The sequence below is a fragment of the Scyliorhinus canicula genome, unplaced genomic scaffold (assembly GCF_902713615.1).
Source record: "Scyliorhinus canicula unplaced genomic scaffold, sScyCan1.1, whole genome shotgun sequence".
Taxonomy (NCBI): Eukaryota; Metazoa; Chordata; class Chondrichthyes; order Carcharhiniformes; family Scyliorhinidae; genus Scyliorhinus; species Scyliorhinus canicula.
In genome coordinates this window covers 1,919,887-1,947,860 of record NW_024055497.1, presented here as the reverse complement: position 1 = coordinate 1,947,860, position 27,974 = coordinate 1,919,887, and the positions used below count along the sequence as shown (strand labels likewise).

Sequence of the window (27,974 nt, the reverse complement as noted above, 5' to 3'; positions counted from 1 at the left end):
TAGGGGTCGCACTTCCTCTGTGGATGAGCTGAACGGCCTCATTCCGAGCTTTCTGATGCTGTGCCTCCTTGGGCGGGTTCTGGAGATGGTTTGAGGGCAGACGGTGTTTGCAGACATGGAGGTAAAATGACGAGTAGACCAGAATTCACTTGGAAGAGACAAACATTTATTCATTGAACCCTTAAAAGAACAAAGCAACATGGTGAAAGGCCGTCAGCCTAGGGATGATTCTCAGCTCTAACAGATTCTTACTGAGGATGGGGGAGACAGGCCAAGGGGAGCTGGCTGCTACCAACAGGTTATGGCCCGTCAGCAAAAGGCGACTGACCACCCGGCACAAAACGTTTGCCGACAGCCACGCTGGTTAGATTCCGTTGCGTCCGAAGTGAGACCGGATGTCCCTCTGGTTCACAACATCCACCGCTAGGCCCCGCACTCTGCACCATCACATCTTCATCTTGAAGGAGCTGGAGGGCCCTGGATTGGGGTCCTGAGGCCGGTGATGATGTGGAGCCCGGTCTTCACCTGGAGAGAAGCCGAAAAAGCCCCCTGGGCCATCGGGCGCCGGCGAGCCAAAGAAGGACGGCCGAAGGTGGAAGTCACCCTCGGAGGACTCCTTCCTCAGGGGATTCTCCATCGGAACAAACTGGGAGGTCCTGCCTGTTGGTGAGAAACGAATGTGTGACCAGCATTTTCATTAATGCCGCACGGAGGCTAATCCCTCTATCCACACCCAATCTCACCTCTCTGTGCGTGGAGTCTAAACCAGTCTCCACACCCAGTCTAATCCCCTCTCCACACCCAGTCTAATCCCCTATCCAGACCCAGGCTGATCCCCTCTCCACACCCAGTCTAATCCCCCCTCCACACCCAGTCTAATCCCCTCTCCACACCCAGTCTAATCCCCTCTCCACACACAGTCTAATCCCCTCTCCACACCCAGTCTAATCCCCTATCCACACCCAGTCTAATCCCCTCTCCACACCCAGTCTAATCCACTCTCCACACCCAGTCTAATCCCCTCTCCACACCCAGGCTAATCCCCTCTCCACACCCAGTCTAATCCCCTCTCCACACCCAGTCTAATCCCCTCTCCACACCCAGTCTAATCCCCTCTCCACACCCAGTCTAATCCCCTCTCCACACCCAGTCTAATCCCCTCTCCACACCCAGTCTAATCCCCTCTCCACACCCAGTCTAATCCCCTCTCCACACCCAGTCTAATCCCCTCTCGACACCATCTAACCCCCTCTCCACACCCAGTCTAATCCCCTCTCCACACCCAGGCTAATCCCCTCTCCACACCCAGTCTAATCCCCTCTCCACACCCAGTCTAATCCCCTCTCCACACCCAGTCTAATCCCCTCTCCACACCCAGTCTAATCCCTCTCCACACCCAGTCTAATCCCCTCTCCACACCCAGTCTAATCCCCTCTCCACACCCAGTCTAATCCCCTCTCCACACCCAGTCTAATCCCCTCTCCACACCCAGTCTAATCCCCTCTCCACACCCAGTCTAATCCCCTCTCCACACCCAGTCTAATCCCCTCTCCACACCCAGTCTAATCCCCTCTCCACACCCAGTCTAATCCCCTCTCCACACCCAGTCTAATCCCCTCTCCACACCCAGTCTAATCCCCTCTCCACACCCAGTCTAATCCCCTCTCCACACCCAGTCTAATCCCCTCTCCACACCCAGTCTAATCCCCTCTCCACACCCAGTCTAATCCCCTCTCCACACCCAGTCTAATCCCCTCTCCACACCCAGTCTAATCCCCTCTCCACACCCAGTCTAATCCCCTCTCCACACCCAGTCTAATCCCCTCTCCACACCCAGTCTAATCCCCTCTCCACACCCAGTCTAATCCCCTCTCCACACCCAGTCTAATCCCCTCTCCACACCCAGTCTAATCCCCTCTCCACACCCAGTCTAATCCCCTCTCACACCCAGTCTAATCCCCTCTCCACCCAGTCTAATCCCTCTCCACACCCAGTCTAATCCCCTCTCCACACCCAGTCTAATCCCCTCTCCACACCCAGTCTAATCCCCTCTCCACACCCAGTCTAATCCCCTCCACACCCAGTCTAATCCCCTCTCCACACCCAGTCTAATCCCCTCTCCACACCCAGTCTAATCCCCTCTCCACACCCCAGTCTAATCCCCTCTCCACACCCAGTCTAATCCCCTCTCCACACCCAGTCTAATCCCCTCCTCCACACCCAGTCTAATTCCCCTCTCCACACCCAGTCTAATCCCTCTCCACACCAGTCTAATCCCCTATCCACACCAGTCTAATCCCCTCTCCACACCCAGTCTAATCCCCTCTCCACACCCAGTCTAATCCCCTCTCCACCCAGTCTAATCCCCTCTCCACACAGTCTAATCCCCTCTCACCCAGTCTAATCCCCTCTCCACACCCAGTCTAATCCCCTCTCCACACCCAGTCTAATCCCCTCTCCCCACCCAGGCTAATCCCCTCTCCACACCCAGTCTAATCCCCTCTCCACACCCTGTCTAATCCGCTCTCCACACCCTGTCTAATCCCCTCTCCACACCCAGTCTAATCCCCTCTCCACACCCAGTCTAATCCCCTCTCCACACCCAGTCTAATCCACTCTCCACACCGTCTAATCCCTTCTCCACACCCAGTCTAATCCCCTCTCCACATCCAGGCTAATCCCCTCTCCACACCCAGTCAATTCCCCTCCACACCCAGTCTAATCCCCTCTCCACACCCAGTCTAATCCACTCTCCACACCGTCTAATCCCTTCTCCACACCCAGTCAATTCCCCTCCACACCCAGTCTAATCCCCTCTCCACACCCAGTCTAATCCCCCCCCACAGTCAGTCTAATCCCCTCTCCACATCCAGTCTATTTCCCTCTCCACACCCAGTCTAATCCTCTCTCCACACCCAGGCTAATCCCCTCTCCATGCCCAGGCTAATCCACTCTCCACACCCAGGCTAAGACCCCCTCCACACCCAGGCTAATCCACTCTCCACAGCCAGTCTGATCCCCTCTCCACAGCCAGTCTAGTCCGTATCCCACTCCCCCCCCCCCCCCCCCCCGCACCGTTACGTGAATTGGCCATGTTAAATTGGCGCTTAGTGACCAAGATGTGCAGGATAGGTAGATTAGCCGTGCTAAATTGCCCCTTCCGTGTCCAAAGATGTCCAGGCAAAATGGATTGGCCGTGTTAAATTGCCCCTTAGTATCCAAAGATGTCCAGGTTAGGGGGATTGACCGTGCTGAATTGCGTTTTCTGGTTAGGGGGATTGGCCATGCTAAATTGTCCCTTAGTGTCCAAAGATGTGCAGGTTAGGGGGATTGGCGAGGCTAAATTGTCCCTTAGTGTCCAAAGATGTGCAGGTTAGGTGGATTGACCATGCTAAATTGTCCCTGAGTGTCCAAAGATGTGCAGGTTAGGTGGATTGGCCGTGCTAAATTGTCCCTTCGTGTCCAAAGATGTGCAGGTTAGGGGGATTGGCCAGGCTAAATTGTCCCTTAGTGTCCAAAGATGTGCAGGTTAGCTGGATTGGCCGTGCTAAATTGTTGCTTAGTGACCAGAGATGTGCAGGTTAGGTGGATCGGCCACGCTAAATTGTCTCTTAGTGTCCAAAGATGTGCAGGTTAGGTGGATTGGCCATGATAAATTGTCCCTTTGTGTCCAAAGATGTGCAGGTTAGGTGGATTGGCCATGCTAAATTGTCCCTTTGTGTCCAAAGATGTGCAGGATAGGTGAATTGGCCCTGCTAAATTGCCTCTTAGTCTCCAAAGATGTGTAGGTTAGGTAGATTGGCCGTGCTAAATTGTCCCTCAGTGTCAAAGAGGTGCAGGTTAGGTGGATTGGCCATGCTAAATTGTCCCTTTGTGTCCAAAGATGTGCAGGATAGGTGAATTGGCCCTGCTAAATTGCCTCTTAGTCTCCAAAAATGTGTAGGTTAGGTAGATTGGCCGTGCTAAATTGCCCCTTCCGTGTCCAAAGATGTCCAGGTTAGATGGATTGGCCGTGTTAAATTGCCCCTTAGTATCCAAAGATGTGCAGGATAGGTGAATTGGCCCTGCTAAATTGCCTCTTAGTCTCCAAAGATGTGTAGGTTAGGTAGATTGGCCGTGCTAAATTGCCCCTTCCGTGTCCAAAGATGTCCAGGTTAGATGGATTGGCCGTGTTAAATTGCCCCTTAGTATCCAAAGATGTCCAGGTTAGGGGGATTGACCGCGCTGAATTGCGCTTTCTGGTTAGGGGGATTGGCCATGCTAAATTGTCCCTTAGTGTCCAAAGATGTGCAGGTTAGGGGGATTGGCGAGGCTAAATTGTCCCTTAGTGTCCAAAGATGTGCAGGTTAGGTGGATTGACCATGCTAAATTGTCCCTGTGTGTCCAAAGATGTGCAGGTTAGGTGGATTGGCCAGGCTAAATTGTCCCTTAGTGTCCAAAGATGTGCAGGTTAGGTGGATTGGCCGTGCTAAATTGTTGCTTAGTGACCAGAGATGTGCAGGTTAAGTGGATCGGCCACGCTAAATTGTCTCTTAGTGTCCAAAGATGTGCAGGTTAGGTGGATTGGCCATGATAAATTGTCCCTTTGTGTCCAAAGATGTGCAGGTTAGGTGGATTGGCCATGCTAAATTGTCCCTTTGTGTCCAAAGATGTGCAGGATAGGTGAATTGGCCCTGCTAAATTGCCTCTTAGTCTCCAAAGATGTGTAGGTTAGGTAGATTGGCCGTGCTAAATTGTCCATCAGTGTCAAAGAGGTGCAGGTTAGGTAGATTGGCTGTGCGATATTGTCCCTTACTCTCCAAAGATGTGTAGGTTAGGTAGATTGGCCGTGCTAAATTGTCCCTCAGTGTCAAAGAGGTGCAGGTTAGGTAGATTGGCCGTGCTAAATCATCCTTTAGTGTCCAAAGATGTGCACGTTAGGTGGTTTGGCCGTGCTAAATTGTCCCTTAGTGTCAAAGCTGTGCAGGTTAGGTGGATTGGCCATGTTAAATTGTCCCTTAGTGTCCAAAGATGTGCAGGTTAGGTGGATTGGCCGTGCTAAATTGCCCCTTAGTCTCCAAAGGTGTGTAGGTTAGGTGGATTGGCCGTGCTAAATTGTCCCTTAGTCTCCAAAGGTGTGTAGGTTAGGTGGATTGGCCGTGCTAAATTGTCCTTTAGTCTACAAAGGTGTGTAGATTAGGTGGATTGGCCATGCGAAATTGTCCCTTAGTGATCAAAGATGCGCAGGATAAGTGGATTGGCCGTTCTAAATTGTCCCTTAGTGGCTAAAGATGTACAGGGTTGGGTGGATTGGCCATGTTAAATTGTCCATTAGTGTCCAAAGATGTACAGGTTAGGGGGATTGGCCGTGCTAAATTGTCACTTCTTAGTGTTCAAAGATGTGCAGTTTGGGTGGATTGGCCCTGCTAAATTGTCCCTTAGTGTCCAACAATGTGCAGTTTAGGTGGACAGGCCATGCTAAATTGTCCCTTAGTGTCTAACGATGTGCAGGTTAAGTGGATTGGCCGGGCTAAAGTCTTCTCCAGGACATGGACGTGACGGCCGGTGGGATTTCGGGCTGGAACTCGAAAGCACTCGTGGTCACGTTGTCCAAATGGCGCGGGCAACTGAACTCGGGTTGCCAAGGAGGGTTTTCCGTGGGACGTGACTGCGGTGCTCGTACCTAAAGGCATGCCGTACAGGGCTCCGGCGGGGCCCACTGCCGCCGGGGCATCGCCCCCGCCCACCATGGCCATGCTGCGCAGGCGCAGGCTGTCGTAGAAGCCTTGCAGCTTCTGGTACTGCCGGTTCCTGTCCATCAGCTTCTCCGACACCTCGCTGTACTTCTTCTTGTACTCCTCCAGCATCTTCTTGAGCGAGGACACCTCACTGCGGCTGTTGCTCACCTCCATGTCCTTGCCCTGCAGCTGCTGAGTGTAGAGTTTGTCCATTTGCTTCAGCCGGCCCTCCGCTTTGCTGTAGGCGGACTCCTGGTACATCCGCTCCTGGTGGATCTGAAAGAACCGCAGGTTAAAATTCGCCCCAGCCAAACGGAGACTGGATTCCATGGAATCGGTGGGGGGAGAGTGGAAGCAACTCTAACTGACCCGTCTGGACTGAAATCATTGAATTAGACCGGACTGCCACCACCAAAACAGGCCATTCAGCCCAACTCCTGCTACCCCCTTCTCCATCTCACCCCAACACCACATTCTTCTCTTCCTCACTCTCTCGTGTTTATCCACCTTCCCCATACCAGTCCCCTCAAACCATTCCCCAAGAATCGGGACAACTAAATAACTTCTTGTTGAAGTCGTCCATGGGCCTAATGGCCTCCTTCTGCACTGTCTGTTCTGTGTGTGGTCTATATGTGGGAGGGTGGGGTGAGAGATCCCTGAACATAGAACATACAGTGCAGAAGGAGTCGGCACTGACCCACTTAAGCCCTCACATCCACCCTATCCCCGTAACCTAATAACCCCCTTCCCCCTAACCTTTTTTGGATACTGAGGGACAATTTAGCAAGTCCAATCCACCTAACCTGCACGTCTTTGGACTGTGTGAGGAAACCGTAGCACCTGGAGGAAATCCACGCAGACACGGGGGAGAACGTGCAGACTCCGCACAGACAGCGTCCCAGCGGGGAATCGAACCCGGGACCCTGGCGCGGTGAAGCCACAGTGTTGCGTTCAGGTCGGGTCACCCTATGACAGGAAGGATATTGTTAGATGAGAAAGAGTGTGGAAGAGATTTACGAGGATGCGACCAGGACTTGATGGTCTGAGTGATAAGGAGAGGGTGGATGGGCTGGGACTTTTTTCCTGGAGCGTAGGAGGCTTCGGGGCGATCTTATAGAGGTCTATAAAATAATGAGGAGCATCGATCGATAAGGTAGATAGTTGACACCTTTGCAATGAGGAAATAATACAAATGGTTGTAGATAGGTTAGGTGATTGGGCCAATGTGGTAGACGGAGTTTCATGTGGATGAGTATGAGGTTATCCATTTTGGACAGAAAGATGGAAAGGCAATTTATTATCAATGCAGAGACACTTCAAAGTGTTTTGTTGGAGAGGGATCTGGGTGTACTCGTGCATCAATCGCAGGAAATTAGCACGTCGGTACAGCAGGGAATATGGAAGGCAAGTGGGATTCTAGCCTTTGTAATATCATGTGAGAGAAGAGAGAGAGAGGAAAAAGAGAGAGAGGAAAACAGAAAGAATAGCCCCAGCAGAACAAAAAGAAAGAGAAAGGGAGATACAGATCAGGGAAAAAGATCGAGAGAGAGTTTGAACTTCAGAAAATGGCCATGAAACACGACAGTTACAATTGGCGGACACAAAGGGATCGTATAGAGACCTCCTTGTTCAAAGAGACTGTCAATCAAGAAGGATTTCAATTGGGGAAAGAAGAACGGGGGCAAAAATTGACTATATCATTATACCTGTTTGCGTGTGTTTTTGAAACGATAAAGTATATTTTCTGTGTGCATTGCTTAAAGGATGGTGAAAAGGTGAAAAATGAAACCATCTTAGAGTTGAAGGTTTCTTTTTGGGGGAGGGTGTCATGTGAGAGTACCTTTAAGAAATGGGTGTTGATTAATGGGTATGTATACAAATATCTGTAGTGAGAGTACCTTTAAGAAATGGGTGTTTATAAATGGGTGTGTATATAAATATCTGTAGTGACAGTACCTTTAAAAAATGGGTGTTTTAAGGGCAGCACGGTGGCCTAGTGGTTAGCACAACCGCCTCACGGCGCTGAGGTCCCAGGTTCGATCCCGGCTCTGGGTCACTGTCCGTGTGGAGTTTGCACGTTCTCCCCGTGTCTGCGTGGGTTTTGCCCCCACAACCCAAAAATGTGCAGAGTAGGTGGATTGGCCACGCTAAATTGCCCCTTAATTGAAAAAATAATTGGGTAATCTAAATTTTTTTTTAAAAATGGGTGTTTATAAATGGGTGTGTTTATAAATATCTGTAGTGAGAGTACCTTTAAGAAATGGGTTTTTACTACTGCAGTGATGTCAGAGAGTGGGTGGAGCTGGGCTGTCTGTCAGCTTTTTACTTTCATTTTAGGTTGTTTGCTGCAGGGTGTGTTGTAGTTTCCCTTTCAGAGCTGGATAGCTGCAGTCGCAGACAGAAGGGGTATGAATCTCTCTCTGTAATTTAAAGGCTGTAAATCAATCCTGGTGATTTAAAACTAATAACAGTAGTGACTTTAACCTGGTGTGCTTCTGGTAAAAGGTGTTTTAAGTCTTATGGATGTTAAATGGAAAGCTTAAAGGATTATTTAGTGTTGTATTCTTTGGGGGTTGTATTTGAATTAATGGTTGCTAAGATGTTCACTGTATGTTTTAAAAAGGTGAGTTCATAGAATAAACATTGTTTTGCTTTAAAAAATACTTTTCCATTTCTGCTGTACCTCACCTGTGGAGTGGGCTGTGTGCTCCTCATACCACAATCTAGTAAAAGTTGTGGGTCAGGTGAACTCCATGATACACTTTGGGGTTCTCTAAACCCTGGCCCATAACAATAGCTTGAGGGATAGAGTATAAAAGCCGGGGGTTGTTGCTACAACTGTACAGGGCATTGGGGAGACCGCATCTGGAGTACAGTTTTGATCCCCTTATTTGAGGAGGGATGTAGTTGTGTGAGAGGCAGTACAGAGGAGGTTCACTAGATTGATTGCAGAGATGAGGGGTTTGTCTTATGAGCAGTTTAGGCCGAGACTGTCTCAAGTTCAGAAGAAGCAGAGATCTAATTGACATGTATAAGATGATAAAAGGTTTTGACAAAGTAGACGTGGACTAGATTCCTCCTCTGGGTTGCCGTTTATTCTCCTACACCGGAGAGAGTATGAACCTCGGCCTGTCGTGAATCTGCCCTATATCCGTTCCTCACCCCACCTCCCCCACCAACAATACCACAACTCAGGGAGGGGGTGCCCATGACCGAGCCCAGTGCTTTAGGTGGCACAGGGGCAAAACCGTGTGCCGCTGTCTACCGTTGATCCATCCCCTTTGTCATCCAGTTCCCCCCTGCGGTCACACAAACAGAATCGAATCGCGCTCTCCCCGTTATTGGGTGATCGGGAGCGGAGGGGCTTGGGGAGGAAGGGGTTCAGTAGCCTGGGAGGGGGGCACGAGGGGAGTTGTTGGGTGGGGCGGGAGGTATTGACTCCGAAGGACGGGGAGACGTCAGCACCCTGCGACGGGCAGACGGGGGAGGGGTCCCTGGGGTGTTGGGTGTGGTGCACCCTGGGGTGCTGGGTGGGAGGGGCACCCCGGGGTGCTGATGGGGTGGGGCACCCCGGGGTGCTGACCTGTTAGCCCCAGAAGGCCAGTGCCCGGTTGGCGATCTCCAGCACGGTGTGTGGCCGGAGGCCGGACAGCACCCCGGGGTGCTGGGTGGGGGGCACTCCGGGGTGCTGGGTGGGTGGGGCACCCCGGGGTGCTGACCTGGTAGCCCCAGAAGGCCAGTGCCCGGCCAGCGATCTCCAGCATGGTGTGTGGCCGGAGGAAGGACAGCACCCCGGGGTGCTGGGTGGGTGGGGTGGCACCCCTGGGTGCTGGGTGTGGCCACTCCGGGGTGCTGACCTGGTAGCCCCAGAAGGCCAGTGCCCGGCCGGCGATCTCCAGCACGGTGTGTGGCCAGAGGCCGGACAGCACCCCAGGGTGCTGGATGGGTGCTGGGCACCCCAGGGTGCTGGGTGGGGTACCCCGGGGTGCTGGGTGGGTGCTGGGTGCTGACCTGGTAGCCCCAGAAGGCCAGTGCCCGGCCGGCGATCTCCAGCACGGTGTGTGGCCGGAGGCCGGACAGCACCATGCCTTTGTAGTCCTCGGGCGGGTTGAGGTCGGTTCGGACAATGTCCCGTTTGCCGGACAGGGCGGTGCCACAGGCCGGGCACAGGGCCGGGGAGCGGCTGAACTGCCCGCTGCCGTGCTGGTCACAGAACACGTGCGAACAGGCGGTGACCCAGGCGAAGCCGGACAGGCAGCAGCGGCAGCCGGGCAGGTTACAGAGGAGGGAGTCCTCACACAGCGCCATGGCGGGAACCAGACCCCGCCCCCTGTCCTGCGCACTGAGCCCAGCCCCGGCAGCCGGGCAGGTTACTGAGGAGGGAGTCCTCACACAGCGCCATGGCGGGAACCAGGCCACGCCCACTGAGCCCGGCCCCGCCCCCAGGCAGCCGGGCAGGTTACTGAGGAGGGAGTCCTCACACAGCACCATGGCGGGAACCAGACACCGCCCCCGGCCCTGCGCACTGAGCCCAGCCCCGCCCCCCGGCAGCCGGGCAGGTCACAGAGGAGGGAGTCCTCACACAGCGCCACGGCGGGAACCAGGCCCCGCCACAGCGCCACCGCAGCCCCACCCCGCTCGCTGTGACTGGTCCCACCCACTGAGCCCGGCCCCGCCCCCAGTCCCGCCCCCCGGCAGCGGGGCAGGCTGAAGAGAAGGGAGTCCTCTCACAGCGCCATGGCGTGTGCAGGCCCCGCCCCCTGGGGCTGGCGCCGCCCACTGAGCCCGGCCCCGCCCCCTGTAACCTCAGGCCCGCCCCCAGAGCCCGCCCCAGCCCCGCCCATTGAGCCCACGCCCGCCTACTGGGGCTGGCCCCGGCCCCGCCTCCTACCCCGCCCCTAATACCGCAGCCCCGCCCCTTGTACCCTCAGCCCCGCCTCCTGTAGCACAGCCACCCTGGCCCCAGCCCCGCCCCTTCTACCCCCAGGCCCCTGTACCCCAGCCCCGCCCCCTATAACCCAAGCCAGGAATCGAGCCTTGTGGCTGAGGTAGCAGTGTTAACCCATTGTATGTGGGAAATTCCCCAGGCCTGTCCAGTACTCAAGAAACAGGACAATTATCTCTCTCCCCCCCCCTCCCCGCCCCTCCATTAGCCTAACCTTCATAATCAGCAAAGTGATGAAAGAGGTCATCAACAGCGCTCTCAAGCAGCCATAGGGACTGGTTTAGCACAGTGGGCTAAACAGCTGGCTTGTAATGCAGAACAATGCCAGCGGCGTGGATTCAATTCCCGTACCGGCCTCCCCGAACAGGCACCGGAATGTGGCGACTAGGGGCTTTTCACAGTAACTTCATTGAAGCTTACTCGTGACAATAAGCGATTATTACAAAGAACAAAGAAAAGTACAGCACAGGAACAGGCCCTTCGGCCCGACCACGCTGCGCATCTAAACTACAATCTTCTACATTTCCTGGGTCTGTATCCCTCTATTCCGATCCTATTCATTTATTTGTCAAGATGCCCCTTAAACGTCACTATCATCCCTGCTTCCACCACCTCCTCCGGCAGCGAGTTCCAGGCACCCACTACCCTCTGTGTAAAAAACATGCCTCGTACATCTCCTCTAAACCTTGCCCCTCACATCTTAAACCTCTGCCCCCTTGTAATTGACCCCTCTACTCTTGGGGAAAAGCCTCTGACTATCCACTCTGTCTATCCCCCCACCCGAACATTCCCAATGATTTGTCCCCCCAAACTCTCAACTGCCCTCAACGATGTCTGTTCCTATATCCACTGCCCCCTCCCTACCAGCACAGTGGGCGGACCTACACCACGTGAGACAGCAGCGTTTCAAGATGGCGGTCCACCGCCACCTTCTCGACGGCAACTAGGCAACCGGTTGAGCACCGAGGCACGTTTCTGTGGCTATTAATCCCCGGAGCCGGTCGCGAGTCTGTCGCCGGGGTCCTTTATTTTGTTTGGGGCCCCACTGTGATCAACCAGGTGTCATGATATGCAGACATGCAGATAATGATTTACAGACAGGCAGCTGATGAACACAGAGAACAGGACATGCCCAATGAGCAGGTTCTGTTGTGCGTCGAAACAGACGGGCACTGCGCAAAGTTGCCTGCCCGCAACCGCTTTCTTCTCCGTTTCCGTCCGTTGTTTTGCCACCTCCTGATACCTCGACTCACGAGGCCATCGGACAGGCTTCCATCCCGCCAGTCAAGGCACCGTCGTCCCCACCACCACCTTTCTCCGGCGGTCAATCAGGATCAGACGCCAGCCCCAGAGACTGGACTTATGAACATTTGTTTTGTTTGCTATGTTCTGTTTTCTCACATTAGACAACTGTCTTCACATGTAAATACGTTCACATATGCCATCGCTTGTAAATATGTTAATATATGCCACCACATGTAAGTATGGTCACATGTGCCAACAAAACAAAAAAAGGGGAGATGTCATGATATGCAGATAATGATATACAGACAGGCAGCTAATGAACACAGAGACCAGGACATGCCCAATGAGCAGGCAGGACACTTAGGGGTGGGATCTGACGATAAAAGGCACGAGACACTCACACTCCGCCTCTTTCCACCGATGAACATAGACAGAGTGAGTCAGGGTGTATGTACAGTATCACACCTCCAGCACGTCGCTAAGAGGTAGTCTGGTTCAGTCAGACAGAGTAACCACACTCAGGTTAGCAGAGAGTCGAACTCATAGAGAACTGTGCTAACTGTGCGAGAGGTTCAATAAATCAGATTGAACTAACTTCAAGGTCTGGAGTATCTTTTGGTGAAAGCTGCATCCAGTTGCAGCCCGTGTTTTCCCAGAGTACATAACACGACACCGGGAACCTCTCCTGCTCTTACCATCTGTTATTGGCGTGTTCGTAAATGTTGCCCAGGTTGACACTCACCCTCTTTTGGTCGCCTTGCGAACACGCCTTGCTTGGTCACCAAGTCCTGGGGCGGGATTCAAACACGGAACTTGTGCCTGTAGAGGCAGGGATGCTACTCCCCTCACTACAAGGCCCTCCCTTCAGAACTGGACCCTTTCTTCTGACCAGAATCCATCACTTCACATTTCATCCTGCACTCTACCCTGGAACAGCCAGAGACACCTATTTCCCACTCCCTATTTATCGACTGAAGCTCAGCCTTCAGCACCATCATTCCGACAAAACCCATCTCCAAACTCCGTGGCCTTGGCTCCTCTCTCTGCGACTGGATCCTGAACTTTCTAACCCACAGGCCACAATCAGTGAGGATAGGCAACTTAGAGCACCCACTATACTCCTTACACACCTATGACTGTGTGGCCAAATTCCGCTCCAACTCGAGAAATGAGTGGGGGGGGCGGGGGTTGTCTGATCATGGTCAACCTATGGGTTTAAAGGGACTGTGTGTCCACTGAGAACATTAAAGCAAAAGATATGTAGTAACCTGTGTTGTCCTTGAAATTTGTGTACGTTTGTGAAGATAAGTAGGAGTGAAGGAATTTTGTATCATAGCCAGACTTTTCATGTTTAATAAATGTTTGTTTTTGTTGTTGAAAGCTAATTGGCAATCCTGTGACTCTGTTGCTTCACATTTTCTAAACAAAGTTAGAGTCTTTTGAGCCAGGGTTCCCATTCTGGGATCTTCCCATTCAGTTATTACATCACTGGGATTGTAACACTCACCATCTTGCTGTGGAAATATATCGCCGTTCCTTCACTGTCCCTGGGTCAGAATCCTGGTACTTCCTCCCTAACCGCACTGTGGGTGATACTATAGGGACTGCAGCAGTTCAAGAAGTCAGCTCACCACCATCTTCTCAAGGGCAATTAGGGATGGGCAATTAAATGCTGACTTAGATAGAGACACACACCTTTGTTTCATTCATTAACGGGATGTGGGCTTTGACCTCGGTAAAGGAATAAAAACTATTAGGTAAGACCTGTTTTAAGCCCATTTAATTGGTTTTCAATGACATCACTGTCTTCTCCATTGTTCTTATGTCCTGGGCCTCTTACAAGGTGATGTCTGAACGAATCGAGTGAGCCTAACTCTACTTTGTGACCTCTGACACTGTTATCAATCCACAGATGGATGGATGGATTTGTTTATTGTCACGTGTACCGAGATACAGTGAAAAGTATTTTTCTGCAAGCAGCTCAACAGATCATTCAGTACATGGGAAGAAAAGGGAATTAAATAAAATTCAAGAAAATATATAATAGGGCAACACAAGATATACAATGTACTACATAAGCATTGACTGCTCCAACCACCTTTATCACGTCAAACAAACACATCTTTCTCACAGGTTGAGGCGAGTTCACCTGCACAATTCAACTCATTTGTAGCCATTGCTAATTCTGGGAAGGCTGTGACTTGACTAAATTGACCACCATACTTTGCATTTTGAGCCCATAATGCAGTTTGGTATAGTTCTTCAGATATCCACGGTCTGGGTTCTTCTATCACCTCGATGTTCAATGTTACCGCCATGAGACAAACTCCAAACACAGGGTTACACCACAGCTCGTCAATACTGATTAATATTAAAGAAATAAAGAGAGGTAAAAATTGATTGCACATTAACAAGGTGGATATTAATAATAATCTTTATTAGTGTCACAAGTCGGCTTACATTAACACAGCAATGAAGTTACTGTGAAAATCCCCTCGTCACCACATACTGGCGCCTGTTCGGGTACACTGAGGAAGAATTCAGAATGTCTAATTCACCTAACAAGCACATCTTTCGGGACTTTTGGGAGGAAACCGGAAATGAGTTTGGTACTCTAAATTTTTTTTTTTTTTAAAGCAGGTAAGTTATGCTGAACCTTTATCAATCACTGTTTAAATCACAATGGTACGCCGCGCCACGTATCGATGGCCTCAGAACTTTGCCTGAGATCCGCCTCCGGATGCTCCGCCCCCGACCAGCCAAGTTCCCGACGGTGTGGGTCGCGTGTGGTCCCATCCTGTCGGGAACTCGGCATGGCAGCTGCGGACTCAGTCCAGCGCCACCACAGTCGGGGGAGGGTTGATACATGGGCAGGGAATTCTTTATTTGGGGCTGGGGGCACTGTGGGGGTGGTGCGTGACGTGCGAGCCAGCCAAAGGGGAGGCATTATTTTGCAGGCCGGGTCCGCGAGTGGCCTCTGCCATGTAGCACAGCGCGGCCGCTCAGGGGCCGCCAAGCGCATGTGCGGCCACAGACCCGGCAATTCTCCAGGGCATATTGGCAGCTCGAGCCGGGTGCTCTACGCAGCCGACATGCTAGCCCCCAGCAAAACGGGGAATCGGTAACCGTTTTACACCATTTTGTCTGGTGTAAAATGCCACCGTTCCCACGCCGGCGTGGGGCCATAACCCCAGAATGGGAGAATCCAGCCCCATATGTTTCAATCAGATCCCCTCTCATTCTTCCAAACTCAAGTGGATACAGTCACAGCTTCGCCAAGTTTTCCTCCTATGATAACTCCTCACCCAGTCAAGTAAACCGTCTCTGACCAGTTTTGAATTAAATTATGTCCTTTCTGAAAGAAGGAGACCAAAACCGTACACAGTACTTTGGATGTGGTCTCACCAATACCCTGTACAACTGCAGTACTTTCCCCTTGCAATAAACAGCAACATTCCCTTTACCTTCCCAATCATGTACTGTATCTGCAGAGTAACTGATCCTGATTCATGTATCAATACACCCAGATCTCTCTGTACCTCGGAGCTACAATCTCTGTATATTTAAATAAGCAATGCAAGATGGCGCCGGAGTGTGGCGACTCTCTGTGAGCTCTCTCACACAGATCCACTTCTTACATCTCCGATAATCATACTAATCTCTTAAAACTTAATTCTAACACTAACACTATCACTAACCTTTCTCTTTTACATTCTCTTCACACATCTTCTCTACTGAGTAATACTACACTCCGTATGCTCCGTATGTCTGTGTCTATGTATTTACATTGTGTATTTTATGTTTGCCGTATGCATTTTATTTTCATGTATGGAATGATCTTCCTGAGCTGTGCGTAGAGCAATATTTTTCACTGTACCTCGTTACGCGTGACAGTAAATAAATTAAATCCAATATGTTGCTTTTTTATTCTTCCTGCAAAAGTGAACAAGTTCACATTTCCTCACACTGTGTTCAATCTGCCAAATTGTAGCTCACTTATTTACCCTATCTGCACCCTTTACAGACTCCTTATGGTCACTCACAACTTATCTTACTCCATACCTTTGTCGCAACAGCAAATTTTGCAACAGTACTTTTGATCCTGTCAACTAAGTCCTGAAAATAGTTGAGCCTCCAGTACTGATCCCTGTGGCACTCCACAGGTTACATCAAAAATGACTCGTTTTTACCTCCACAATGTTTCCTGTTCGCTAACCAATCCTCTGTCCATGCCGTTACCAGCTACACAATGGGCTTTTATTTTGTGGAGTGAACATTAAGTGGCACCTTGTCAAGTGCCTGCTGGAAATCTAAATACATCACATCCACAGGTCTCCCCTTTATCCACATTGCTTGTTACTTCCTCAAAGAACTCCAATAAATTAGTCAAACATGATTTCCCTTTCATAAATTATATTGATTCTGCCTAATTGCACTGAGATTATCTAAGTGCCCACTCCAACCTCCTTAATAACAGAATAAACATGGTTCAGTCCTGCATGGTATTAACAGCAGCAGCAAAAGCAGAATCTAACCCCTGCAGTGACTTGTGAACTCGCTGGTGTCTCAGCAGATTGGATGACCGAGCAAATCTCTTCCCACACATGGAGCAGCTGAATGATCTCTCCCCAGTGTGAACCTGCCGGTGTCTCAGCAGGTGGGAAGACTGAGCAAATCTCTTCCCACACATGGAGCAGGTGAATGACCTCTCCCCAGTGTGAACTTGGTGGTGTCTCAGAAGGTCCTTTGTGCACTTAAAGCTCTTCTCACAGTCAGAACATTTAAAAGGTCTGTGATCAGTGTGAACAAGTTGATGTACAGCAAGCTGGGATGGCTGAGTGAATCCCTTTCCACACATGGAGCAAGTGAAAGGTCTTTCTCCAGTGTGAATTCGCTCGTGTATCAGAAGGTGGGGCGAATCAGCAAATCCCTTACCACACACAGAGCAAATGAACGGCCTCTCTCCAGTGTGAATGCGCTGGTGTCTCAGACGGTGGGATGAATGGGTGAATCCCTTCCCACACACAGAGCAGGTGAATGGCCGCTCTCCAGTGTGAACTCGCTGGTGTGTCACCAGATCCTGTTTGCTTTTAAAGCTCTTCTCACAATCAGAACATTGAAATGGTCTCTGATCAGAGTGAACTCGCTGGTGTGTCTGTAGCTGGGATAAACGTCCAAATCTCCTCTGACAGAGAGAGCAGGTGAACGGCTTCTCCCCAGTGTGTGTGCGTTGATGGGCTTGTAAATCATTTTTACTTTTAAAACACTTCTCACAGTGCGAACATTGAAAAGGTCTCTTATCAAAGTGAACAAGTTGGTGTGTTAGAAGGTGGGATGACTGAGTGAATCCCTTCCCACACACTGAGCAGGTGAAAGGCCTCACCTCCATGTGAGTGCGCTGGTGTCTCAGCAAGTCCTTTGTGCTTTTAAAGTTTTTGTCACAATCAGAACATTGAAACGGTCTCTGATCAGAGTGAACTTGCTGGTGAATCAGAAGGCTTGATAAAGCATTACATCCCTTCCCACATTCGAGGCAAGTGAATGGCCTCTCGCCAGTATGAACACGCTGATGTGTATACAGGCTGGATGAGTAAGCAAATCCTTTCCCACACACAGTGCAGGTGTAAGGCCTCTCTCCAGTGTGAATGCGTCGATGAATATCCAATGCAGATGGGTAATTGAATCCCTTCCCACAGTCCCCACATTTCAATAGTTTCTCCATGATATGAGTGTCCTCGTGTGTCTCCAGGTTGGGTAATGTTGAAGCCTCGTTGACACAGAATATGTCCAGGGTGAATGCTGTGGTTTTGCTTTCAGGCTGGTGAAAGCTCTTTCCAGGTTCAGCACATTGGAAACTCTCTCTCGGGTATTTGCGAATCTCGGTGCTTTCTCACTCACACTGATGGCTCAGATCTTTTTCCACAGACAGAACGGAACAAACATTTCTCCTTCTGTATACAAAGGCTGATGATATTCAGATTCTGATGAATCAAATCACTGAAGGATCTTGATGTGAAGTTTGGTTTGAGTTTCATGTCTGTTAATATCCTGTAAAAATAATTTTACAAAATCCATCACCGTCAGCATACAGGGGGTTTGGGGCCTCCAGCAGGTGTTGGTGAATCCTCCCCGCCCACCTGCCAGGGTTTCCTTCTTTGCCAGAGATCAGAGTCCTCATTGATTTGAGTGCAAAGTGTCAGCTCTTATTTATTATCCCCCCTCCCCCATCCTGTGATGTGAACCACCCTCCAGTGTGTGAAGCAGGATGGTGCCCGTTAACCTGGGCCTGTTCCCGGGAGGGAGGGAGAAGCTCCGCAGCTGCAAAGCAGGGAGCTGACAATAATGGTGAAGGGTTTGCGGACCCACAAAGTGTTTCCAAATCCTCCCACCCACCGCCTGACGCTGACTCCGCTTCTCCGGGACAAACAAGGGCCCAGGCATCAATCACACTGCGCATGCTCCAAACTCTTTGACACGACGCCTGCGCATTGGTGTCCAGCTCTGCGCATGCTCCGGAACCAAGGCCCGGCTGATTGACGGCATTTCCGGACCAATTGGAAGAGGGGGCGGGACTGGAGTACCGAGCACGAGCTACTCATTCTCCCACCAATCAGAATGAATGAGGGGCGGGGCTGAGCCGCGATCTCCCTCATTGGCTGAAACTCTGCATCATTTTGAAGCTGATTTGTCTCAAACTCCAGGAGAAAACTGGACCTTTCTGTTTGTGGCTTTAAACAGATGAAACCTTGTGGGTCTGGAGCAAACATTTCAACATTTGTTACTGAAATGTGGAAATCTGAAACTATGTTCACACAATTCAAGAGCTGACTTCACAAAAGAACAGGGCAGAGAGGGACTGTCCACAGTGTCTTGTTTTTGGGTCACTGGGCATCAGTTTGCTCTCATTTACCGTTACTTGTTTAAAGGTGTAGAAGGAACTTTAAAAGAATAAATCACAGTGGGCGGGACTCTCCATTCCTGAGACTAAGTGATGCAGGGGCAGGATTTGTGGACTACCACGGCAGCAAAACTGGCGCCGTACGTGGACCGATTCAGTGACTTTGGAGGGCTTCACACCGGCGCCACGTGGAACATCCAAGCAATGCCATTGAGAAATGGTGTGGGACTCACTGGGTCTGTGATTGACACTCGGGAGGCTGACAAGCTGTAGTCGCATATACACATTACGCTCCTCTCACATACTCATCCCAGCCAACAAGATGGCACTGGTTACGCTGGAGCGCATCATCTTGCTGAGGAGTCGGCTGAGGCCAGAGGGCACATACCGTGGTGCCGGGGGGGACACCCATGAGACCTGTGGCTCTAAGTTCACAATGGGCAGTCACCGGTATACACAGCTGCATGGTTACCTTGCAGGTTGCGGTAATGATGCTCCGTGCCAGTCCACCACACAGCTGAAATCCTGGCTATCCCCAGCTACTCCCCCAACCCTGGTAGAAGCATCCCACCCCCCCCCCCCCCCCCCCCACCCAGCGGCACAAATGTCATTGAACTATGACAATGTTGCACACGTTCCCTATCCCCTCATCAGCGATGGTGCCTGTTTCACAATTTTTAAATGCACAAGTGAACCTCGCCGTCAGGAATTTGGGCCATTGGAGGCAGAGAATCATGGAGGCCGTGGAGAATACTCAGTCAGGTCCACTAATCATAGAATTCTAGAATTTACAGTGCATAAGGAGGCCATGGGGGCTATTGAGTCTGCAGCAGCCCTTGGCAAGAGCACCCTACCCAAGTCCACACCTCCACCTTATCCACGTAACCCCACCCAATGATTTTGATAACTAAGGGCAATTTGGCATGGCCAATCCACCTAACGTGGTGGGTAGCATGTTGGTGCAGTAGTAGTCTCATGGCGCTGAGGTCCCAGGTTCGATCCCGGCTCTGGGTCATTGTCCGTGTGGAGTTTGCACATTCTCCCCATGTTCGCGTGGGTTTCGCCCCCACAACCTAAAGATGTGCAAGGTAGGTGGATTGAACATGCTAAATTGCCCCTTAATTGGAAAAAATGAATTGTGTACTCTAAATTTATATTTTTAAAAATCCACCTAACCTGCACATCTTTGGACTGTGGAAGGAAACCGGAGCACCCAGAGGAAAACCATGCAGACATGGGGAGAACTTGCAGACTTTGCACAGGCAGTGACCCTAGCTGGGAATTGAACCTGGGAGCCTGGAGCTGCAAAGCAACAGTGCTAACCACTGTGCCACCCTAATGATATGTAAACAGTGTCTAACTGTGTGTGCATTCTGAAATGTATTGACACCACTGTAGATGTGATGGATAATTGTGATTTGGCATGAAATCGGTGCCCGCCATGATTTTGGAGTCAGAACCAATTCTTCACTCAATCACGTTTTGCGATTCCGGTGTCAGCCGATGGAGAATCTCACCCAGGAACTGTCACGCTCCTCAAACTGAAACAAAACTAACTGTTTGCCTTTACCAATGAGATAAATGGTACCCAGGCCATGCAGACAGACTAGGAAGTGCAGTCCCCAGATAGGTTCAAAATTAATAAGGAGGAAGGGTTGAAATGAAAATGTAAATTTCAGGGGCGCTAGAAATGATCTCTCAGTCTTTCTTGGCAGTGCCAGACTGGAGAATTACAAACCTTTATTCAAAAAGGGTTGTAAGGATAGCCCCAGCAATTACAACCAACTAGTCTAACACCAGTTGTTTGGCATGCTTCAAGTATCAATTATTCCAGATAAAGTAATCTTTATTGTCACAAGTAGGCTTACATTAACACTGCAATGAAGTTACTGTGAAAAGCTCCTGTGAAGTTACTGTGAAAAGATAGAATTAATAACCACATTGAAAAATGAGGACTTATTTGGTAGAACAGCATCGATATCTAAAGGGGAAATCATGTTTAATTAATTTGCTCGAGTTTTTTTATAGCATATAAATATGCTATATATATAAATATAAATATAAATATGTTAAAGCATATAATATTAGCTAGCTTAATAAGGGCATAAACTACAGGAACAAGCTGGTTATGGTAAACTTGTACAAGACACTAATTATACCTCAGTTGGAATATTGTGTACAGATCTGAGCGCATGTCTTCTTCCAACTAACCACAGGAGACACAGATTCAGGTAATAACAGTGTATTCATGATTCAGGCATGGAGGGAACTACCCCAGAGAAACCTCTGGAGTAGCACATTCTCCTGATACAGCTCTTTGTCTTTCCACTTAATGTTTAATATCACCTGGCTGGAGCTCAGAGAGGACAATTAGAGGAGTGGGTGGGGCAGGGAGGGTGGTGATCATATGACAAGAACAGAATTTCAGCCTGGACACAGTACACGAGCACGGTAACCATCCACTTCTTGTCCCTCTTAAAAAAATAAAGCATTGTATTTATTTTCAATCTAGTTATCGGATGTTTTTCATTTTTTACCTGACACACTTATCTCCATGGCAACACAGCCACTGTGCTTCCTTCCCTCATTTGTGAATCGCCAATAAAAGATTTGTTCATCCCAATTTATCCAGATCATCATGTCAAACATTCCAATTAGTCTTCCTGTCACACAGCCGGATTAGTTGGGACACAGGTTCAGGTGCTGATGAACATCCTGGCGTTTCCTCAGCCACCAGTAGTAATTATGAACATATGGGGACATGAAAGAGAAACACTCCCCAAATCTGATCCTGAAACAAAATTAATTATTTTGCAAGACATCAAGGTGTGATGCAAGTCAAATTAAAACCATTTTGTGATAGAAACCCCCATCATGAAGGACAGGTGAGACCTTACTTGCTGAAGGAAAGCCTTTGCGATGGTGTACCACTGCTTTCCCATACTCACTCCAGGGTCCGGGTCCTGACAAGTTTAAAAATTCAGGTTTAACTGGAGTCTGTCATACCAGTGCCAACAATTGTGTTTTATATTTTGGGTGGATCCCATGAATCTCCTCTAGAGCTGCTTTCTGGGTGAGTCAGTCATCCTGTTCGTTACGATCCCCCTCTTCACTAACTTCACTAATAGGTTTTAGGTGCGAGGGGCAAGGTTTAGAGGAGATGCACGAGGCAAGCTTTTTACACAGAGAATAGTGGATGCCTGGAACACGCTGCCGGAGGAGATGGCGGAAGCAGGGATGATAGTTACATTCAAGGGGCATCTGGACAAATACATGAATAGGATGGGAATAGAGGGATATGGACCCAGAAAGCGTAGAAGATTTTAGTTTAGACGGGCAGCATGGTCGGCATGGGCTTGGCGAGCCGAAGGGCCTGTTCCTGTGCTGTTCTTTTCTTTGTTCTTTGTGACCCCTGCTGCTAATGTACCTTCGCCTTACAAATAGCAATTCTCTCTTATCAGCAACATCCCAAATTATTCAGAGTTTGGAGTGGAGGGTGAGTGGTTTCCTTTCTGCAATGGATAAGCTGTATGTTTTCAATAAGGGTCTAACAGTGAATGAAGCTTTCAGAATCGTTGGTAATTTTATCAGGAACAATTTCAAGGGCTGTGATTATGATGATGTCCTGCGATTTATGGGCTAAATACTGTGGTGGATATTTAATGAGGATACTACAGCTGTTATTGGGAATCAAAGAAACAGCAACCAGACTGATACGGACCTTTATCATAAAACCCAGATTCATTCACAAACCCCAGCATAGTCGAACAGTGATGTGGCTTTAATAGGTCTATTGGACTTGGCCTGTTTCCTCTGCCAGGTATGTGGGGCCCTTTCAGTCTGCAATATTGCAGCCAAGTGAGAATTGTGAAATTGCAGGATATTAATGCCTTTATTTTGTAACCCCATAATTCATCTACTCTATCACATCAAGATACTCCCTTGACTAGACCCTTTATGAATAATGTCACTGTGGTTTGTGCGGACTGTCAATTGTTGAATTAACTCAATTAGATGCTCTGTGTGCATAACGAACAGTGAGGACCTGATATCTGCTCAACAAATTAGGCAATCAATTTTTCCACAGGGGTGAATGTGACTGTGAACTATCCAACTGCAAAGCCTTTTAAATTAAGCATTGGATTACATCAGCAGATCTACATTGTTCTGACTCTGCCAGCAAGGCTGTGGGATTAATTGGATAGATCTTCCAAAGAGCCAGTACAGATAAGGCCAAATGACTTTTATTTGTGCAGTAATATTATGTAAAACGGTGAATATTCAGAATTAACGATGGAGAGGGAAGACAGAGGAACCAGTGACTGTGATTGAACCCAGCCAGAGTCAGAAACATCAGAGGAGGGATGAGAGAGGAAATAATATAAAAACTTTTTTAAAACTCTGCATGGTCGCACAGGAGAATTTTGAGATATAGAGCATAGCAGATCACCAATTCACAATTTAAGATTTTAAAAATTAATTTATCTCAATGGTAACAAAGTTACTTTGTATGAACTGATTGAGTTTTCAATGGTGTGGTTATTACCCAACATTCCAAGCGGCTGTGAATGTGCCCTATTCACACCACAGGAGCAGGTGCGCAGGCGCAGTGCTGTATCTGGAGCTTGCGCAGTGACACTTTGCCTGGAACCTTCCGAATATGGGAGCGTCTATTTGGGCGGGTGAGTCGGTGGAGCGGAGAGAGGAATGGAGCCGCGAGTCAGGGTGGGGAGGGAGCAGAGACTTTATAAATACCTGGTGAAGGCCACAGGGTCTGAAATGAGCCCGCAGTTCCCGTGTTTGCAGCTGCTGGGCTTTTATCCAGGATGAAGCCCAGTTCCACCACCGCCATCTTGGTTCAGCGGGGAGCCGAGCGCAAGCGTGGCCATCACCTTTGTGACGTGTGTGGGGGCGGAGTCTCTGTGCGGAGGCGGCTTTGGACCAGGTGGAGTGGCGCCGCCTGTGGGATTCTGGGACGGTTTGGCCCCAAGTTTGTGGCATTGGTCCATCTGTTGTTATGTGGACCCAGTGGCGAGTGTACAGAGAAACGAGATGGACCAATGCCACAAACTTGGAGGCACAAACTCACAGAGTTTTGGTTTGCACAGGGGAACAAGGCAGGGATATCCGCTGTCACCATATTGTTTGTGCTGGTGATAGAGCCCTTTGCGATGGTCCTTAAGGGGTCAGTACAGTGGCAGTGGATTGTGGGGGGGGATTTGGGGGGGGGGGGTGGGGGGAGCAGGGAACACTGGGAGTCACTATACGCAGACAACCTTCTGCTGTTCGTGTCGGACTCATTGGAGAGGATGGGAAGAATTCTGAATATATGAAAGAGGTCAAGGCCTTCTCGGGATATAAGTTGAATGTCAGGAAGAGTGAGGTGTTTCCGGTGAATGCGGCGGGCGGGGCCAATCTGGGGCGTTGCTATTTAGGGTAGCCAGGGACAGGTTTGGGTATTTGGGAGTTCAGGTGATGGGGGAAGTGGTCAATGATTTACAAGTGGAACCTGACAATGTTGGCGGAGGAGGTCAGGGGACGTTAGGAGATGGGACACCACACCTGATATCTGGCAAGGTTCCTGTTTGGATTCCAGACCCTCCCGACGTTCATCCCAAAAGCCTTTTTTCGGAATTGGACTCAGCAATCTCTGAGTTTATATGGGCGGGGAAGGTGCCGAGGGTGAAGAGGGTCCTGTTACAGAGACGGAAAGGGGGGTTGGCACTACCAAGCCTGCTGTATTGCAACTGGGCGGTGAATGAGGAGAAGGTGAGGTGGTGGTGGGAAGGAGATGGGTTAGAGTGGGTTAGGATGGAGGAGGTGTCCTGTAGAGGGTCCAGCCTGAAGGCCATGGTGACGGCGTCGTGTCTGCTGGCGCCGGGGAGATACGCGGTGAGCCCGGTGGTGCAGTCCACGATTAGGGTGTGAAACCAGTTGAGCCACTTTAGGATGGAGGGGATGTCGGTGCTGACACCGCTGTGTGGGAACTATGGGTTTACGCCTGGGGAGGCCGACGGCTTGTATAGGAAGTGGAGGGAGGTGGGGCTGGTGAGGGCCAGGGATCTATACCTGGAGCAGAGGTTCGCAGGTCTGGCAGAACTGTGGGGGAGGGTGGAGCCGCCGAAGGGAAGCGAGTTCAGGTATATGCAAGTGAGGGACTTTGCATGGAAGGAATGGAAAGGGTTTCCCAAACTGCCGGCGTATTCCCTGTTGGAGTGGCTGCTGCTCCCGGACATAGAAGAAAAGGGCAGGATTGTGAATATATATGTGTGGCTGGGGGAGTGCAGGTGGTGAGGATTAACAATAAACGGGAGGAGAACTCGGTTTGATTCAGTTTAAGGTGGTGCACTGAAATTAAAAAATGAAAATCGCTTATTGTCACAAGTAGGCTTCAATTAAGTTACTGTGAAAAGCCCCTGGTCGCCACATTCCAGCACCTGTTTGGGGAGGCTGGTATGGGAATTGAACCGTACTGCTGGCCTGCTTGGTCTGCTTTCAAAGCCAGCGCTTTAGCTCAGTGAGCTAAACCAGCCCCTGGATGCATGTGACTTAGGCGAGGATGAGTGTGTTCTTCCATGGGGTGGCAGACAAATGTGCGATTGTGGGTGAGGACCGGCAAATCATGCACATATGTTCTGGGGCTGTGAGAAGTTAGTGAGGAGGTATTCGGGACACAATCGAAGATTGTGGGGGTAGAGGTCAGGCCGAACCCAATGGTGACTATTTTTGGGGTATCGGCACCGCCGGAGCTGTTGAAGGGGAGGAGGGCCGATGTTGTGGGTCGCCTCTCTGATTGCCCTGCGAAGGAATTCTGTTGGATTGGCGATCGGCAACACCATCAGGGGTGGCGGCCTGGCTGGGGTCCTGTACGATTTCCTCCGACTGGAAACAATCAAGTTGGAGTTGACAGATCAGCGGAGGGCTTTGAGACACAGTGGGGACTGTTCATGGACAATGAAAAGTAAGGTTAAGGGGGGGGGGGTTGTTGGGTTACGGGTATAGGGTGGATACGTGGGTTTGAGTAGGGTGATCATTGCTCGGCACAACATCGAGGGCCAAAGGGCCTGTTCTGTGCTGTACTGTTCTATGTTCTAATGTTTGAGGAATTATTTGTTGCGGTGGGGGAAGGGGGTGAATAGGGGAAAAACTTGCACAAACTGTCAGCTGTGGGGTGTTGACAATGTTTTTTGATTCATGCCTTTGTACTATTGAATAAAATCCATTAAATATAATATATATATATATTCAAGGCTCAGTTAGATTTTTGATCTTCAAGGGAGTTGAGGGTTATGGGTGACAGGAAGAAAATGAAGTTAAGGTCACGATCAGATCAGCCATGATATTAGCTGGAAGAGCAGGCTTGATGGGCCGAATGGCCTACTCTTATTTCTTAGGATCTTATGATCTCTCGGTTGAGAACTAGAAACGCTGAGTGTTGACCTGTCGATCAGGAGAATAGGGAGGGTGTATATTAGATAATGGAGTGAGATAGGAGAGAGTGTGTGTGTACAGGGTGAAATTTACAGCTTTTGGGGAACGAGAGAGGAAAGCATGTTCCACTAGAATTGTCTGTTCTGAATTTCTGAGCTGTACTGACGGTGATGATATTTGTAAACCCCTTTAACAGGAGATTCAAAGGGGAGGATTTGCTGCAAGAAATCTCAAACCAAACTTCACATTGAGATCTGACAGAGTCACTCGATTTGTTAGGACGGGGAAAACCATCGGCTATTTTACCATCAGTGTGACTGGAAAAGCACCGCGTCACGGACAGCTGCATCATGAGGAAACTGTGGAAATGTGGGGATTGTGGGAAAGGATTCACTTCCCCATCTGCGCTGGAAACTCATCGACGCAGTCACACTGGGGAGAGACTGTTCATTTGCTCTCAGTGTGGGAAGGGATTTACTGCTTCATCCAACCTGCTCACACACCAGCGAGTTCGCACCGGGGAGACGCCATTCACCTGCTCAGTGTGTCGGCAAGGACTCATAGATTCATCCAGCCGACTGACACACCAGCAAATTCACACTGAGGAGAAGCTGTTCACCTGCTCAGTGTGTGAGAAGGGATTTACTAATTCATCCAACTTGCTGACACACCAGCGAGTTCACACCGCAGAGAAGCCATTCACCTGCAATGTGTGTGAGAAGGGATTTATTAATTCATCCAACTTGGTAACACACCAGCGAATTCACACTGGGGAGAGACCGTTCACCTGCTCCGTGTGTGAGAAGGGATTTGTTAATTCCTCCAATCTGCTGACACACCAGCGAGTTCACACTGCAATGAGGCCATTCACCTGCAAAGAATGTGGGAAAGGATTCATTAATTCATCCAACCTGGTAACACATCAGCGACTTCACACTGGGGAGCGACCATTCACCTGCTCTGTGTGTAGGAAGGGATTTGTTAATTCATCCAACCTACTGAGACACCAGCGAGTTCACACTAAGGAGAAGCCATTTACCTGCTCCACGTGTGGGAAAGGATTCAGCAGTACATCCTACCTGCAGAAACACCAGCGAGATCACAAGTAATTAGAGCAGCACGGTAGCAAAGTGATTAGCACAATTACTTCACAGCTCCAGGGTCCCAGGTTCGATTCCCAGCTTGGGTCACTGTCTGTGCGGAGTCTGCACGTTCTCCCCGTGTGTGCGTGGGTTTCCTCTGGGTGCTCCGGTTTCCTCCCACAGTCCAAAGATGTGCAGGTTAGGTGGATTGGCCATGATAAATTGCCCTTAGTGTCCAAAATTGCCCTTAGTGTTGGGTGGGGTTATTGGGTTATGGGGATAGGGTGGAGGTGTGGGCCTGGATGAGGTGCTCTTTCCAGGAGCCGGTGCGTACTCGATGGGCCAAATGGCCTCCTTCTGCACTGTAAATTCTATGAATTACAGGGGTTGGATTCTGCTGATTTTTGCTGTTCTTGATCACATCCAGGACTGAACCATGTTCATTCTGACAGTTGGTGAAGTTGGGGGTCAGAAGGTTTCTCTGTGGGCTGGCCAGTCTTCCAATGTTCACTCCAGTGGGCTGATACTCTTTTTCAGCGACAGCACATTTCCACTGAAATGATCCACAGAGGCAGATGTGATACATTAATTTTATCCTGGATAGTACGCAGGAATATAGGAATTAGGAGCAGAAGTAGGCAATTTGGCCCGTCAAC

At 49.9% G+C, this 27,974-nt stretch overlaps 3 protein-coding genes and 1 long non-coding RNA gene across 4 annotated transcripts in view; 1 reads left to right on the top strand and 3 right to left on the bottom strand.

The window, feature by feature from the left end:
- The window catches only part of LOC119960282 (oocyte zinc finger protein XlCOF6-like), a 48,082-nt gene that overhangs the window by 6,978 nt on the left and 13,130 nt on the right, over nucleotides 1-27,974 (top strand). The window contains exon 3 of the mRNA XM_038788022.1: nucleotides 26,664-27,341. Coding sequence (XP_038643950.1) covers nucleotides 26,664-27,341 — 678 coding nt within the window. The remainder of the gene's footprint in view (nucleotides 1-26,663; nucleotides 27,342-27,974) is intronic.
- LOC119960284 (E3 ubiquitin-protein ligase CCNB1IP1-like) lies at nucleotides 145-10,025 on the bottom strand. The gene is made up of 3 exons (XM_038788024.1): nucleotides 9,729-10,025; nucleotides 5,663-5,993; nucleotides 145-660 (listed from the first exon to the last, which is right to left on the bottom strand). Exons 1-3 carry the CDS (start codon nucleotides 10,023-10,025, stop codon nucleotides 446-448), a joined length of 843 nt encoding a protein of 280 aa, XP_038643952.1. The 3' UTR covers nucleotides 145-445.
- Nucleotides 15,042-18,121, bottom strand: LOC119960283 (zinc finger protein 271-like). Its single transcript, XM_038788023.1, has one exon. The coding sequence runs from the start codon at nucleotides 17,627-17,629 to the stop codon at nucleotides 16,397-16,399; it is 1,233 nt and encodes a 410-aa protein (XP_038643951.1). The 5' UTR covers nucleotides 17,630-18,121; the 3' UTR covers nucleotides 15,042-16,396.
- LOC119960286 lies at nucleotides 21,032-23,675 on the bottom strand. The gene is made up of 2 exons (XR_005459359.1): nucleotides 23,561-23,675; nucleotides 21,032-21,277 (listed from the first exon to the last, which is right to left on the bottom strand). It is a non-coding gene; the product is annotated as an uncharacterized LOC119960286 (long non-coding RNA).

Excerpts from the sequence above, each read along its gene's own strand:
- LOC119960284 (XM_038788024.1), bottom strand. The coding sequence starts at position 10,025 with ATGGCGCTGTGTGAGGACTCCCTCCTCTGTAACCTGCCCGGCTGCCGC. Across the intron at positions 5,994-9,728 it reads TGGCCTTCTGGGGCTACCAG|ATCCACCAGGAGCGGATGTA; the intron begins GTCAGCACCCAG and ends CGGTTCTTTCAG. Across the intron at positions 661-5,662 it reads CCTGTACGGCATGCCTTTAG|GCAGGACCTCCCAGTTTGTT; the intron begins GTACGAGCACCG and ends TCTCACCAACAG.
- LOC119960283 (XM_038788023.1), bottom strand. The coding sequence starts at position 17,629 with ATGGAGAAACTATTGAAATGTGGGGACTGTGGGAAGGGATTCAATTAC.